The sequence below is a fragment of the Candoia aspera genome, chromosome 1, assembly GCF_035149785.1.
Source record: "Candoia aspera isolate rCanAsp1 chromosome 1, rCanAsp1.hap2, whole genome shotgun sequence".
Classification (NCBI taxonomy): domain Eukaryota; kingdom Metazoa; phylum Chordata; class Lepidosauria; order Squamata; family Boidae; genus Candoia; species Candoia aspera.
The window spans coordinates 16,311,423-16,325,192 of NC_086153.1; the positions used below are offsets into that span (position 1 = coordinate 16,311,423).

Below are 13,770 nucleotides of genomic sequence, written 5' to 3' on the forward strand. Positions count from 1 at the left end.
TTCGTACTATTAAAGTGCCTTATGTAAAAGTCACTATCTTATTTTTAGGTGGCCCTATTCCATTTCTAAACAAACAGGCCGCCAAAGATTCAAGTCTGCTACTTACATAGATGCTGCTGCTGCTAATGGACCAAACCACAATCTCAGGACAGTATTCTGAGAAACAGTTTTACTTGTGTGGGTGTTTTTGTAAGGTTATAGATGCTATGAATGGATGAAAAAGCAGAATTTAAAAAGCGGAAGGCTCTGCTTGGAGGGAACACATTTGTAGTTAAACTATTGGATGGAAGAGGTGGTCAACCCACTAAGTCACCTCTTAATTAAGAGATGAGCCCCTTCCGCATCTGTCAAACAACCACCCTGATATAGATATAAAAAATCCTATTTGTGAGAAGCTCTCTCCCCCTTCCTCTCAGATGCTTCAGGAAATAAATTATTTTCTCTCTTGTGGACTGTTTTTTTTTTAAACAAAAAGCAATAGTGGAACCTCACAGCTATTTCCTGAAAAAAACCAACATGACCACAGGAAAAAGACTTTGAGGATAGTCTCTTTTTCTTTCTGTTTTATTTCACAAAAGCCAGCAGAAGATGGTGGTTGCAATTCCTTTAGAAGCCCAATTTGCAGAAACACCCACCACCCCCAACTTCCTTCCCAGCAAAGAGGGAGAAAGATGGCTGTGCTCTATCAACACCTTTACCCGAAGTATCCATCGGACCTCACTGCTGTTGCCTGCAAAACTCTAATGGGGAGAAAAGCCACCCGTTGCTCCCTACTGTCTACGAAGAAAAGGAGTGGCAGTTTGGCACAGCTGATGCTTTTTAAAAGACTAACCTTACAGGGATGGAACCATCCCTTTTCTCCGTGGAGAAGCTTCCACACCTCAGGTTCCATGTTTGCAGAGAGCAGCAGCAGCGCCTTGCTGCTTCTACCTCCTGCAAATTCTTAGCAGAAGAGAAAGAACCAAGATCTTTCTTACAGAGACAGCCAGGGTGAAGAGAAGAGTGATCCCTCTCTCTGCTCATTCAGCTTGAGTAAACAGCAGCAATGGGATGCTTGCACCTTCTTGAAAAGCCCAGCGTGGGGCAAGCACAACTCCCTTCCCTGAGTTCCCTACACGTTCCTCCAGATTCAGGAACAGGAAGAGTAAGCAGCAACACAAATAACGTGTTTGCAGTTATGTCTGTATAATTTAGTGGTAAACGCAACATTTTAAAAACTTGTTTTCAAAGTTTTCCCTTTACCTTCCAAATCATTTTTTTTTAATTTAAAAAACAACAGCAAAAAAGCCAACTGTATTGTTATTGACTCACACATCTGACTAATGTTAGCGTTTTCCAACAATGTCACGTATCCAGTAACATTGCTGGGAATGTGAACATCTCGGACCTCCTGGAGATTGCTGGCAGTCCTTCCAACTGCTACTGTAACTTGCTGGGGCATGTAACTCTGGTCGTTTGCCGCGACGGCAATGGAGAGGTGCCTCAGAATGACATCTGGTTTCATCTTTAAACTGCAGGGCAGAAAGAAAGAGTTTGTTTATCAAGTTTGCATCCCACTACAATCACAGGACTCTCAGTGGCTCACAAAGTAAGAATATGTACAATGAAATATAAAAACACAAAATGTAGGACAATTAAGATGTGATGATACAATGGTCGTATGTGCTTCATGGAAGCGTTTAATACAAACACGATTCATGAAAACATGAAGAGAGCTGGAGCAAACCAAGACAAGAGCGCCTTCGTACTTACATTTCTCAGCAGCCAGTACGAAGACACATTCAACTGTAGTCTGCTTGACAGGAAATAATGGTGCAATATAGCCAGCATGGCTATATGTATTGATAGGCTTATATTTCATGAGGAAGATAAAATAGTGTTTCTATTTCACAGAATCTTGAGAAAAGAAAAAGCTGCAACGTTTAGGCTGCAACCCTATTGATTGATTGATTGATTTATCATTCAAATGTTGCTACTGCCCATCTCCCCCAAAAGAGGGACTCTGGGTGCTTTACAATAAAATTAAAACTATAATAATGAACAATTAAAATCCTATAAAAATAAAACAATGTACAAATATAAAATGCAATATAAATAAATGTAAAATCCAAGAGGCTAGAAAATTCTAATCCGATGGGAGGGGCTCTAAGGTGCAAGCCACCCCACGAATGGCTACCCACCTTCATTTACGCCGATAGATACAGGTACAGGTACAGATTGTGCTGGCTGGTTTTATCTTGGCTGCTACGTTTTTGTTTTTTGCTATGATGTTTCTACCTGTTTTTATTCCTTGTTAGCTGCCCAGAATCATATGTTTGAGATGGGTGGCCGTTTAAATTGAATGAATAAATACATAATAAGAAATAAAATTCCATTTACCTAAAACAGGTTATCAGAGATTTATAGAATTGCATTGTGGATTCATAAAAGTTTCCATGTTTAAGGCATCTCTTAAAAACTCCGCATTTGTGCTGGCCTTATCCAACCATTAACCCTGACCACATGTCTTTTAATGCATTGCTTTTATCCTGGCATTTTTTCCTGCTTTTATTTTAAAATACTTTTAAGATTTGTAAACTGCTATCAGATTCTTTGTAATAAATAGCATGGAAATATTTTTATGTTTGCATATTATATACAGTACACATAAAAATCTAGCTAAACACGCTGTTCTCTCTAAGAATGCATGACTCTGAGGATAAGCCCATTGTGTAAAGAGAAAAGAAAGTACATTCTTCCCATTAGGAAAAGGTTTCTTATGCAAATTTATGCAGATTAATATATATCAACCAATGAATTAATGGCCCTAAAAAGATGATCATGATATGCTATGTCAGATCAACCAATCAGCGTGAGAGAATGCCCTTTTGCTTTTTTGGGCCAGATAAAGCTAATGCCCTTCCAGGTCAGCTCTCTATGCGGTCAGAGTTCGTAAGGTTCAAGTGTATTCCAGCGTGAGGCCCAGGCCCAATCCATGCGTATCATGCATACTTGGCTGGTTAAATTAACACAATCTTGTTGTACCACCCCAAACACCTTGAAGCCTCATGTTAACAGAATTACAGATCAATTTCCATCAAAGTCAGATTTTATTCTAGCCATTTTAGGCAGCTTATTAATAATATTTAGCAAGAAGCTCTCACCGTATCCAATGTGATCGAGCACTCCCATCGGATTGCCAGAAGGAGGAAGTTTCTCCGTTTGTCATTTTGTCTATATCGGCTGAATTAGAGGAGGTTTCTATATGGGTGTAGCACTTAGAAACTGATTTGAGTTTGTCTGATTCCTGGTTTCCCTTTAAGTCACTAGGGCTCTCTGTAAAATGATCAGATATAGGGACAAACAGGAGAATTAGAAGCACTCATATCAACAGGTATCATTACAGTTTTGCTTACTGTTTTTGTTTTTAATTGTTAATTGCCCAGAGATGTGCATTTGAGATGGGTGATCAGATAAATTTAATAAATAAGTAGACTACCAATCTGTTCATTGTTCTTTGTGAACTTCTGCCTTCTGCTTTCATGGTGGCCACCCCAAACTGCCTCAAAATGAGGCACCAAGTAACTCAGAATATAGTTTGCAAGCTGAAGTGCTTCACTAAATTTAGCCCACGCTTCCAAAAACCACATTCTCACAAATCATAAAAATGCATGTCATCCCAGTGAATAGGACTGAAATTGGGAGAGAAACATTTCACCCACCCCTCTGCATGATTACTGAGCCTGCTTCTTCTTCTTCATTAGTTTTTAATATTTCTGTTGTGTTTTTTAACATTTGTAGCTGTCTTCATTCAGTTTGAGAAAATAAAGAGGGAAGCAGTTTGTTCCCCAGTTTTGCTGACTAATGTGTGCCTAATTCAACAAAGAAACAAACAAAAATCCTAGTCAAACTGTTGACTGATTTGCACAGATCAAATTTACCACACTATTTGTGGGCAGAGAAATGTATGGAATAATTTCACCTCAGTTTTCCAGAGGCTGAGAAACGTTCCTCAATCATTTCTCAGGAATGGGTCTCTTTGCTGCGGTGGAACAGCAATTAGTTTTTTTCCTAAAGTTTTTCAAGAAGGGACAGCACCAGCTGTGCTCACAGAATAGTTGCTGTTTGCATGCTCCAGCCCTAGCATTGTTCCAGGTCATTTTAAGTAGAGAAGGAAGATGGCCACCTCCAAAATGCCACAGAACACTTAGAGAAAATTCTGCAAAATGGCCTTTCACTTAGGAGAGGAATGAGAAAGAAAAATGCACCCAGAACACTAATTGGTTTTGGCTCTGTTCCACTTAAAAGCATACAAGTTGGCTTGCCTAAATTAACAGTTACATAATGTGCAGCTTGCTTCTTTAGCTACACAGGAGAAGAGAGTACCAAGGAAAAGCAATTCAATAAGCATGTCTTTAAATGAGGGGTCCCCAAACTCTTTAGCTCATCAACTTCTTCATGAAGTCTCAGATTGTTCATTGACCCCAAACATTTATTATATGAAACAATTTAATAAATGCTACTTTAATAGTACTATAAATAACAACAACAACATTGACCCTTGGATAGTCCCACTGTCCCTTGGGGGTGATACTGACCCCTTTGGGGAACCCTGCTTTAAATCATCATGTCTTTGTAAAGTACTAGGGGAACTGAAGAAAAGCACATCAGCCAGCACACTACTAACTGATTTTATCAAATCCAAACACAAAAGCCACATTATTATAAATCCCAACTGTTAGCCTGATAAATATTTGACTACCAGGAGAATTTCTAAACAAATTCCTTCTCCCAAATAAGCCTGACTTTTTTGTAATATTAGCATCAGAATCCCTACTCAGGATGCCACTATGAGATAAAGGACATGTGAATGAGAACAGGGCTTTTTTTGTGTGTGTGGTGGCATTCCAAATGTGGAAGAATCAATTGCAACTGCAACGGATGGTGTGTTTTTGATTGTTAGTTCTATATAGACTTCATTGCTATCAAATTTTGAAAACTATCTTGAAGGGTTAGTGACAGAAATGCAGGATATAAATATTTTAAATACAAGTAGTCCTCGCTCAATGACCACAATTGGGACCGGAATTTCGGTTGCTAAGTGAAGCTGTCATTAAGTGAATCTGACCCAATATTATGACCTCTTTTGTGGCAGTCATTAAGCAAATCACCACAGGCATTAAGTAAACCATGTGGCCATTAAGCGAATCACAGTTCCCCATTGATTTTGCATGCCAGAAGCCGGTTGGGAAAGTCGAAAAAGGCAATCACATGACCACGGGAGGCTGCAACAGTCATAAATGTGAACCAGTTGCCAAGCGCCCAAATCATGATCATGTGACTGCAGGGATGCTGCGATGCTCATAAGTGTGAGGATCAGTCACAAGTTGGGTTTTTTCAGCACTGTTGTAAGTCTGAACTGTCACTAAACAAATAGTCATTGTCAGTGAGGACTACTGTCAGTGATGGTCATGGTCAGTGAGGACTATCTGCAAGCATGCAAAAAGTAAATTTACTAGATATTGTTTTTTAATACCCTTTTCTTTTAGGAGGAGCCGATCTAAAGAATCCTTTAGTACAGAAGATCGCATAGTGCAAATATTGTTAAAGTATTCCAGGACTGGATATGGGATAACGGTGCTGGTGATACGATGCCGATGCAGGAATCTAAGAATCATAGTAGCATGAAGACTAAGGCGCTCATTTGATTCTGAAAATATATCTATAAAACCTGTAAGAAAGAGAGGAGATGCTTAGGGAAGAGCATATAAAAGTTGGTGGGAAAACTCATTTTATTCTACCATATCCTTTCCCATATATACTCACTCTGGGAGTTTAGTAAAACCACACCACAAATGGAAATTATAAGTGCTTTCAAACTGAGTGTGGAAAAATACTCCTGAGAATACAAACCAGCCCAGAGTTCTCACTCGAGGCACAAATGACCAGGCTCAAATTATCCTGCTTTGGACGCATTATCCAAAGACCCAGCTCTCTGGAGAAGGCTCTAATGCTGGGAAAGGTGGAAGGAAAGAGATGAGGACAGCCAGCAGCAACATGGACGGACTCAGTTACAGTGGCTATGGGGGCGCCATTGGGAGACCTGAAAGACCAGGTTAGGGACAGACGGTCATGGAGAAAATCTATCTATGTGGTCTCTAAGAGTTGTCAACGACTTGCTGGCACATATTCAATCAATCAATTAATCAATCCATCAAACTGAGTTGGAAAAAGAGAGAGAAGCTACTTTTGGTAAAACTCATGAAAAGATTATTAGTTTTAAAAGCATAAATGTTATAAATACATGGGTTAATTTTTGCTGCCTGGGATCTAGATACTATTGCTTAGCATAAACTCATGTCATGATTTAAAAGCTACGAGTTGATTAAGTATGCACATAAAAAGTAATCAAAGGTTCCACTGTATTAACACATTAAATTGACAATTAATGCCTGGTTAGTTTAATCTACCTTAGAACGACATATGAGCACATTATCATATAAGCTTGATTATAGGCATTTTTTTTAGAAGTTTCCAGCTCTAAGTTGTAAGGTTCAGTTAGTTAAAAAAAAAAAAAAGCTGAAGGAGATAAAATAAGGGCATTGAAAATATAATTTTGTGCCACTATTCCCTATATCTAGAAATTTGGAAGTGCTCCAGGAACCTGAACAATATTTGATTTCAGGCAGTAGACAAAATATATATGCGCATACACAACTTGAAACATCACATTTCTTAAAAGCTATATCCATCTAAACCAGGACTCTCCAAGGTCTCAGTGAAAGGATTTCTCCAGTGCATCTATTAAAGATCTTTTAAGTGAAGATGCCAGGGACATCTTCCTTCCTTCTTTCTTACCTGGAATAAGTGAACAACTCTGCATCTGCCGGATTACGTGACTAAGCTCTCCTTGCAAATTTGCACCACTGGAGTTCTTGAGAACCTCCAGCATGTTTTCCACATCCACTGTGCCATCACCCTCAGGATCAAACTGAGCAAAGGCCTAGAGGGAAAAAAGAAAGAGTTAGATAAGCCTGGGGTCATCTCTCAGTACTATCATACCCATCGGTTGTTAAAGACAGAAAACCCACAAACTCTTGATTAGAATTTGGACAGCATTAACACCATCTTGTTCAAAGACCTCACTGAGGTTCTAAAGAAGTAACTCAGCTATTATTGTCTCACAATACAGCTATGAAAATTTAAATATCATAAAATGCCTCTTACAGGAGAAATCAAAAACTGTACTCATCACAAATAAATGACACCTGCTTTTCCTGGGGTAATTTGCAAACCAAACCACAACATATACAAACTTGAGTGACAGGCTTTCAGTGGGCCTGGATTGAAGAAACAAATGCTCATATTTCCCCTGACAACTCTTCCCTATTTTTCATATACCACAGCCCAACCACAGAAAGGATAGATATTAATGGAGGTAAAGGCCTTCAGCTTTTCTGATCTCTGCAGTTAAGGTAACTGCAAACCACAATTTTAGATTACAGTATGCCTACTGACTGCAAATATTTGATGACAAGAAACAAAGCATTCAAAGAACTTTCTATGGAACTGGTTAAATTGCCTCCCAAGCAGTATAAATACAACTCTGGTTGCCAACACAGGGTCAACACTGCAAATGGATAAAGAATGCTGCTGCATCTGAACTTTACAAAGATAATCTACATGAAATGATGTATTAACTGACATCATAATGGTCTCCGAAGATTTAAAAAAATTGCCGCTTTTAATTTGTTAGTTTCAGCTCAATCAACGAGCCCTAATCCTCTGAGAGGCTGACATATTTATTTAAGGCTCTATCATCAATGAATACAGAAATACTGCTGAGCAGATTTGCTTTATCTAATGAAAGCAAACAACCCTGCAGAACATTTATAGCCTATCCATTCCTGCGTTAGATTATACCCACTTAATGTAAAAGGGTGATCTCCCAATAAATTTGTTAAGACTCTATATCTAAGAATTCCTAGTTAGACACGCAACCATACTGGATGGCAATTATGGGAGCTGCAGTCCGAGTCCATCTGGAGGGCACCAGACTTGAAAAGCTAGGATTACTTCTGGTGAATCTGTCACAATCCATAAAAATGTTCAAGAAGGGCCACTGTGAGGAAACAAAGGAGAAATATACACTAACAATTACCTGGCTCTGGGCACATTTAGCGGTAGTGTAATATAAGTATTTATAATGAATACATTTTTGTTTCTCTTATATTCAGCACCTTTCACACCCTTTACACTCCACTGATCTCAAAACACTGCTGGAAACAGAGGAGACATAAAACTTGCTCTTCAGAGCTCTCTCTGTTCAGGTACTGGTAGATTTTATCTGGCTACACTTAAGATTATTTTGATTTTGTCTGCCATGGTGCTGCTTTATTTCTATTTGCAAGCACTATTTATGTTAAAGGTTCTTAATATTTTATGTACCATATAGTATGGATTGCATTTGAATTTTTTAAATATTTAATTAGCTAGGTTTCAGGTAATATGTTAGTTTCATTTTCTACCTTAATTTATTTCAATGAATACCATAGCACAATCGGACTGCGATTGGACTTAAAAAAATTGACTCCGGAAGTGTAACCAGGCAAGAGAACTTTGCCACCGGCTGCAGCTTGAAGGCAGTGTAAATCAACCAGCTCACCTACCTGAATGACAGAAGCCTTGTTTTTCAACAGGGTGTTGCCCACTGAACTTTTGCCCAGCAGCAACAGTGTACTTCTCTTGACATTATCTTCATTAGGTTATGTACCTTCCACACCCTTCCAACAAAGGCAACAAAATAGTCTGCAGATTCCATTTTACTTTTTTCAATCTAGCCTTCAGGTGCTTTTGGCATTTTCTTTGACTACAATATTAATTTAAAACGAAAAAGTGCTGCACCAGAGCGTGTACTATTCCAAAGGAAAGGAGCCCCCACAAGGAAGGCCCTTCATCAGACCGCTCTTATCATACCTTGCAATAGGAAGGGATCTTCAGCAGCTGCCCCAGTCATAAGAATTGGCCCTAATTGGGAAAGATCTCTTAGATATCCAGGCTCCAAACCAAAAGGAACTTTAATGACCAACACCTTGAACTGCGCTCAGAAAACACACCCGTAACCAATGCAGCTCTCAGAGCAGTAGCGTAACATTGCACTGCCTAGACTGCCCAGTAAGCACATAGGCTGATGCATTTTGGACCAGCTGAAGTCTCTGGCTGGTGTTCAAGGGCAGCTCCATTAAGAACAAATTACAGTAATCCAATCTACAACTCATGCATCAACTGGAGCTGAACAAAAGACCATCCAGGCTACAGCTTCCACCTCCTTTTGCAGCAGGTACTGTGAATCCAAAAGAATTCTGAAGTTGTAGACCTGCTCTGTCTGGGTAAGCATATCCCCACTAAGAGTCAAATCTGATATTATCCTAGATTCAGCAGGCTTCTGAACTAACATCCACTCCATCTTGCTTGGGTTAAATGTGAGCCATTTTTCCTATCCAGGCCCTGACAGACTCCAAGCACCAGGCCAGGACCTTTTGGCCCAGGGTGGAGATCAGTTGCTAGGAATCTTTTGCATATTAATGACAGCCCACCCAAATTCCCATCAGCTTCACAGAGATAGTAGAAAGGACTGAGTCATTGGGCAGCCCATAATGGAGTGCTTGGGGGCCAACTTCTTTTTTCCTGCCACCACTGATTAAATCCACCCACTCAAATAGGAGTGGAACCATTGCAAAACAGTGCCTCCAACAATCAAATAGCACAATACACCTTAATCAAGGAACTATTAACTCAGGCAATCAACCAAGCAGCAAACAACAGCCCAATCAAGGAACTCCCAAGGAGAGAACAACACCTCCACCAACACAAGCAAGGCAAGCCGCGGTATATAAACTGAGAGCAAGGCCCACTCCCTCTTCGCACTGAAGATGTTGCCTAGTCTGGCAATGAAACATCTGCAAGAAAACAACAAGGCTCAGAGAGCACCAAGGACTCCACAGTGCCTCCAATTCCCACCCCTCACAGGTGGCCCAGTGAAATCTTGTGGTTGGCAATACTGAAGGTCACTGAGAAGTTCAGCAGGATAAGTGCAGTCATGGTAGTCAACCATGAGGACAATCAGTGCAGTTTCTCTCCTATGCTAGGGCATGAATCTAAGCAGCCAGACATCCCATATATTCTATGTTTTTTAAAAAAGAACTTCATTAATTTTCAGAGTATAGTTAAAATACAAAATATAGAATATAGAAAAGCTAGGACTAAATTCATTGTTGGGGAATTCCCCAAATGCCATTTGGAAACCCTGTAGGTTCATCCAGCACTTGAAGCAGGTCATCTTAAATCAGTGGTCTCCCTGTGGAGGTTAGCAGCCCCAGTTAAACTCTCTGTCATGAGGAATGATCTGTCTGTGACAAGCAACTGATGAAAAAATCTCCTGGTATCAGACCACTTCTCTGTGGTAAAGACCAGATATCAAGTGTGGCCAGCAGCTGTTTGGCGTGGGTCACTGATTACACGAACGTGTTTTATTTTTATATGCAGACTATATAAAGTTGTTGGCTGAGAACCTAAAGAAGTTGCCACAAATGTTACACTGTATGATGCAACAAGGAATGTGGATCTGCAATTAATAATGTATCAAAGACCAAGGTGTTTGACAGGGAAAATGGAGTAAGCAATTGCAAGCTCCAGATAAATCACAGAAAAATAGAGCAAGTGAAATTTGTGTACTTTGGTAGAAAGTTTATCAAACATGAGAAAATGGATGGATAAATTTTAAGGAAAAATTAATAGAAAGGCATGGGAAGTATATGGTCTGTTGCAAGGAATGAATGCTTGTCAGAAGAAGAAAAATAATTCCATATAAGAACATGCTTCTGACCATTTTGTTATACAGAAGTGAGAATTGGTTATGTCAGAAAAAACAGAAAAGCTGAATACAGTGGGATTAAAGAACAAAAGGTAATGTACAAGGCAGTGTATGGACATAGCGGAAGCAAGGATGATAGCTAAGAAGAAAAAGGAATAGAAAGGGGTAGTGAATGCTATTTGTGTAAAAAACTTTCATTAGATTTTACTTACCTTTTCTCACTTATCTCTTGCCATTATTATTATTAATTTAGATTTATTGACCACCCAACTCCAGTGGACTCTAATTTATTTTGCTTAATACTATTTATTTTTCCTGTACTTTGCATAACACTGTTGCCCCAAAATGAAACATCATGATTAGTTCTCTGTATTTTTGTAGATATAAGTATACTGACAGGACTCATTAAAATCCAGCTAGCAATTCGTTCTCATTTCTCTAAGGCTAAACTATACATAATTTAAAATAAGTTTCTAGCCATTCCCTATCTCTATTGCAAATGTACTCCCTAATGTATTCACCCTCGATGAAGATTGCACGTGCTTGCAGCCTATTTGGTTCAGGAGAAAGCCTTTCACTGCAGTCAGAGGTGAAATTCCAATAATACATTCAGTACTAAATGTAACCCAGAACTTAGGAGTCACCCGATGCATCAGTAGTGAAGTTACCACTGTCCCACAAAAGCTTTTAAAACAGATTGCTTCCTTTGAAGTAAGTTCATTTTGCTCTTCTGAACGTTTTTCCTTAGGTCTGAGCATGGTGGAACCTGGCAGGAAGTGAGCTCTCGACAGGACTGCAGTTCAGTGATTCTCCTATCATACACGCTGTGAGAAAGATGCCCCGAACGGAACACAGCAGAGCAGCCATGCCCTGAAAGCCTCTCTGAGCGCAACGAGACTTTTTGCAGCCGCGGAACAGAAGCCTATTAGCCTTTCGCCCTGCAGATGCAGATGAACCCCGTCCCCCGGCCAGCCGCCCTGAGCTTTCCGACCGCCCGGCGCCCCCCGCGCTCACCTCTTCGCTCCTGGCTCGCTCCTCGGCCGCGGCGGCGGCGGCGTCCCCTCCTGCTCCGGGGGTGGCGGCGGGCCCCTGGGCGGGCCCAGCGCGAGCCTCCAAGGCTTCGCAGAGCTGTTCGAGGCTGATGGCGTGCTCCCCGCGGCCCAGGCGCTCCTCCAGCCAGCGCACCAGGGCGGCGTGGTGGCGCGAGAGCAGCGGCTCGGCCGAGGGCACCTCGCGCAGACGGGCGGCGGCTTCCTCGCGCAGGCGGGCCTGTCCGAGCAACACGGCCGGCGGCGGGAGGGCCGAGGCGACGGAGGAAGACGACGACGAAGCCGGCGGCGGAGAAGCTAGGCCGGGGAAGGCGGCCTCCATGGCTCCCGGCGGAGGTGGCTCGCTGGTGGCGGCGGCCCCGTTGCCGTTACTATTGCTCCAGGTAACGATGCCCGCTGTTCCTCCTCCTCCACCTCCTCCCGCTGCCGCCTCCTCCTCTTCTTCCTCGCCCTCGCTGTGGCTGCCCACGTTCCCCATGAAGCCCTCCGCCCGGCTCTTGTCCTCCGGCTTCCTCCCTCCAGGCGAGCTCCTGTCACAGCTGAGGGAGGGCCCCCTCTCTCGCGTCTTCTTCCCTCAGGCCACACTTCCGCCCAGACGTCGCAAAGCCCCCTCGCCCATTGGCGGTTTACGACCCTGCCGTAAAGCAGAGCTGTGGGGGGCCAAGGTAAAGCAGCGCGAGAAAAGAGGCATGGCCCCCTGTCGTCTACTTAAGAAAGAGAAGATCATTGGTATCGCTTTTCGGCCACGCCGCAAAACTGACCACGGAGGGTGTGGTCTCCACAGCAACAGAGGGCTGTTCTCATTTTGTGGCAGAGTCGCAAAACCTCAGCCCCCTAGAGTAATGTTTCTCAACCTTGGCATCTTGAAGAAGTGTGGACTTCTCCCAGAAATCCCTAGCCAGCTGGCTCGTTGGGGAATTCTGGGAGTTGAAGTCCACATCTCTTCAAGTTGCCAAGGTTGAGAAACACTGCCCTAGAGCTAAAACAATAGACTAACGGGCCTGAGAGTCTCACAGTGCCGCAAAAGGGCACCTTTGCGGCTCTCGATTTGATATAGCGGAACTCGTCTTTCGACGGTAAAGGTATTGTGAAAGCGATGACGTGTGATTTTGTCAGAGGCAAATTTGCGGCATAGAGATAAGAAAGGGAAGAGTCACCTAGTTATTTCTAGGGGGGGGTTTGCACAGAAATAAAAAAGAGGCGAGCCACGTTCGGGCAGAAACAAGATAGAAGGGTTTATTTATTTATTGGCACAGAAATAAAAAAGAGACGAGCCACGTTCGGGCAGAAACAAGATAGAAGGGTTTATTTATTTGATTAATCTGTCAAAAAGACGCACTGGCAGTCCATCTCACCAAGCAGGAGTTTATTTTCCATGGGGACTGAGCAGATGGAGAAATCGCTACGCAGGGCGGAAAGTCAGTAGCATCGGGGAATAGTAACCGGTAGAATGCCTTTGAAAATGGAGATTATGATTATCTAACGGAATGATCCACCAGAAACCACTTGACTAACATCTTTTATGTTATAAGTGGCCACCTGCATGCTTCCAGCTGGATTTGAAAGCAATAGCAGTAAGAGATTTATTTATTTGCTTCTTTGTTTACCAAAATTTATGCTGCCAACTATTCTGATTCTCAGCAGATATACTGCTTCTGGCACCCATTTGTTTCTTTGGGAGGAACAGCTATGAGAAAAGATGGGAAATTTGGGTATACACACACACACACATACATACATACGTGTGTGTGTGTGTGCGCGTGCATATATAATAATATATAATATAATATACATACTGGACACGAGGAAGCAGGCCAGCATCTCTTAAACTGAAAAACTGTATTGGTTCCCCTAGGCCAGTAGTTCTCA

General features: G+C 41.8%; 1 protein-coding gene across 1 annotated transcript in view; it reads right to left on the minus strand.

Moving 5' to 3' along the window:
- ZZEF1 (zinc finger ZZ-type and EF-hand domain containing 1) overlaps positions 1–12,507 on the minus strand; it is a 91,019-nt gene extending 78,512 nt beyond the window's left edge. Inside the window, exons 1-5 of the mRNA XM_063298155.1 lie at positions 11,867–12,507; positions 6,838–6,982; positions 5,516–5,710; positions 3,144–3,315; positions 1,312–1,511 (exon numbers count right to left, since the gene is read on the minus strand). Coding sequence (XP_063154225.1) covers positions 1,312–1,511; positions 3,144–3,315; positions 5,516–5,710; positions 6,838–6,982; positions 11,867–12,379 — 1,225 coding nt within the window. The 5' untranslated portion in view covers positions 12,380–12,507. The remainder of the gene's footprint in view (positions 1–1,311; positions 1,512–3,143; positions 3,316–5,515; positions 5,711–6,837; positions 6,983–11,866) is intronic.
- Between the last annotated feature and the right edge of the window lie 1,263 nt (positions 12,508–13,770).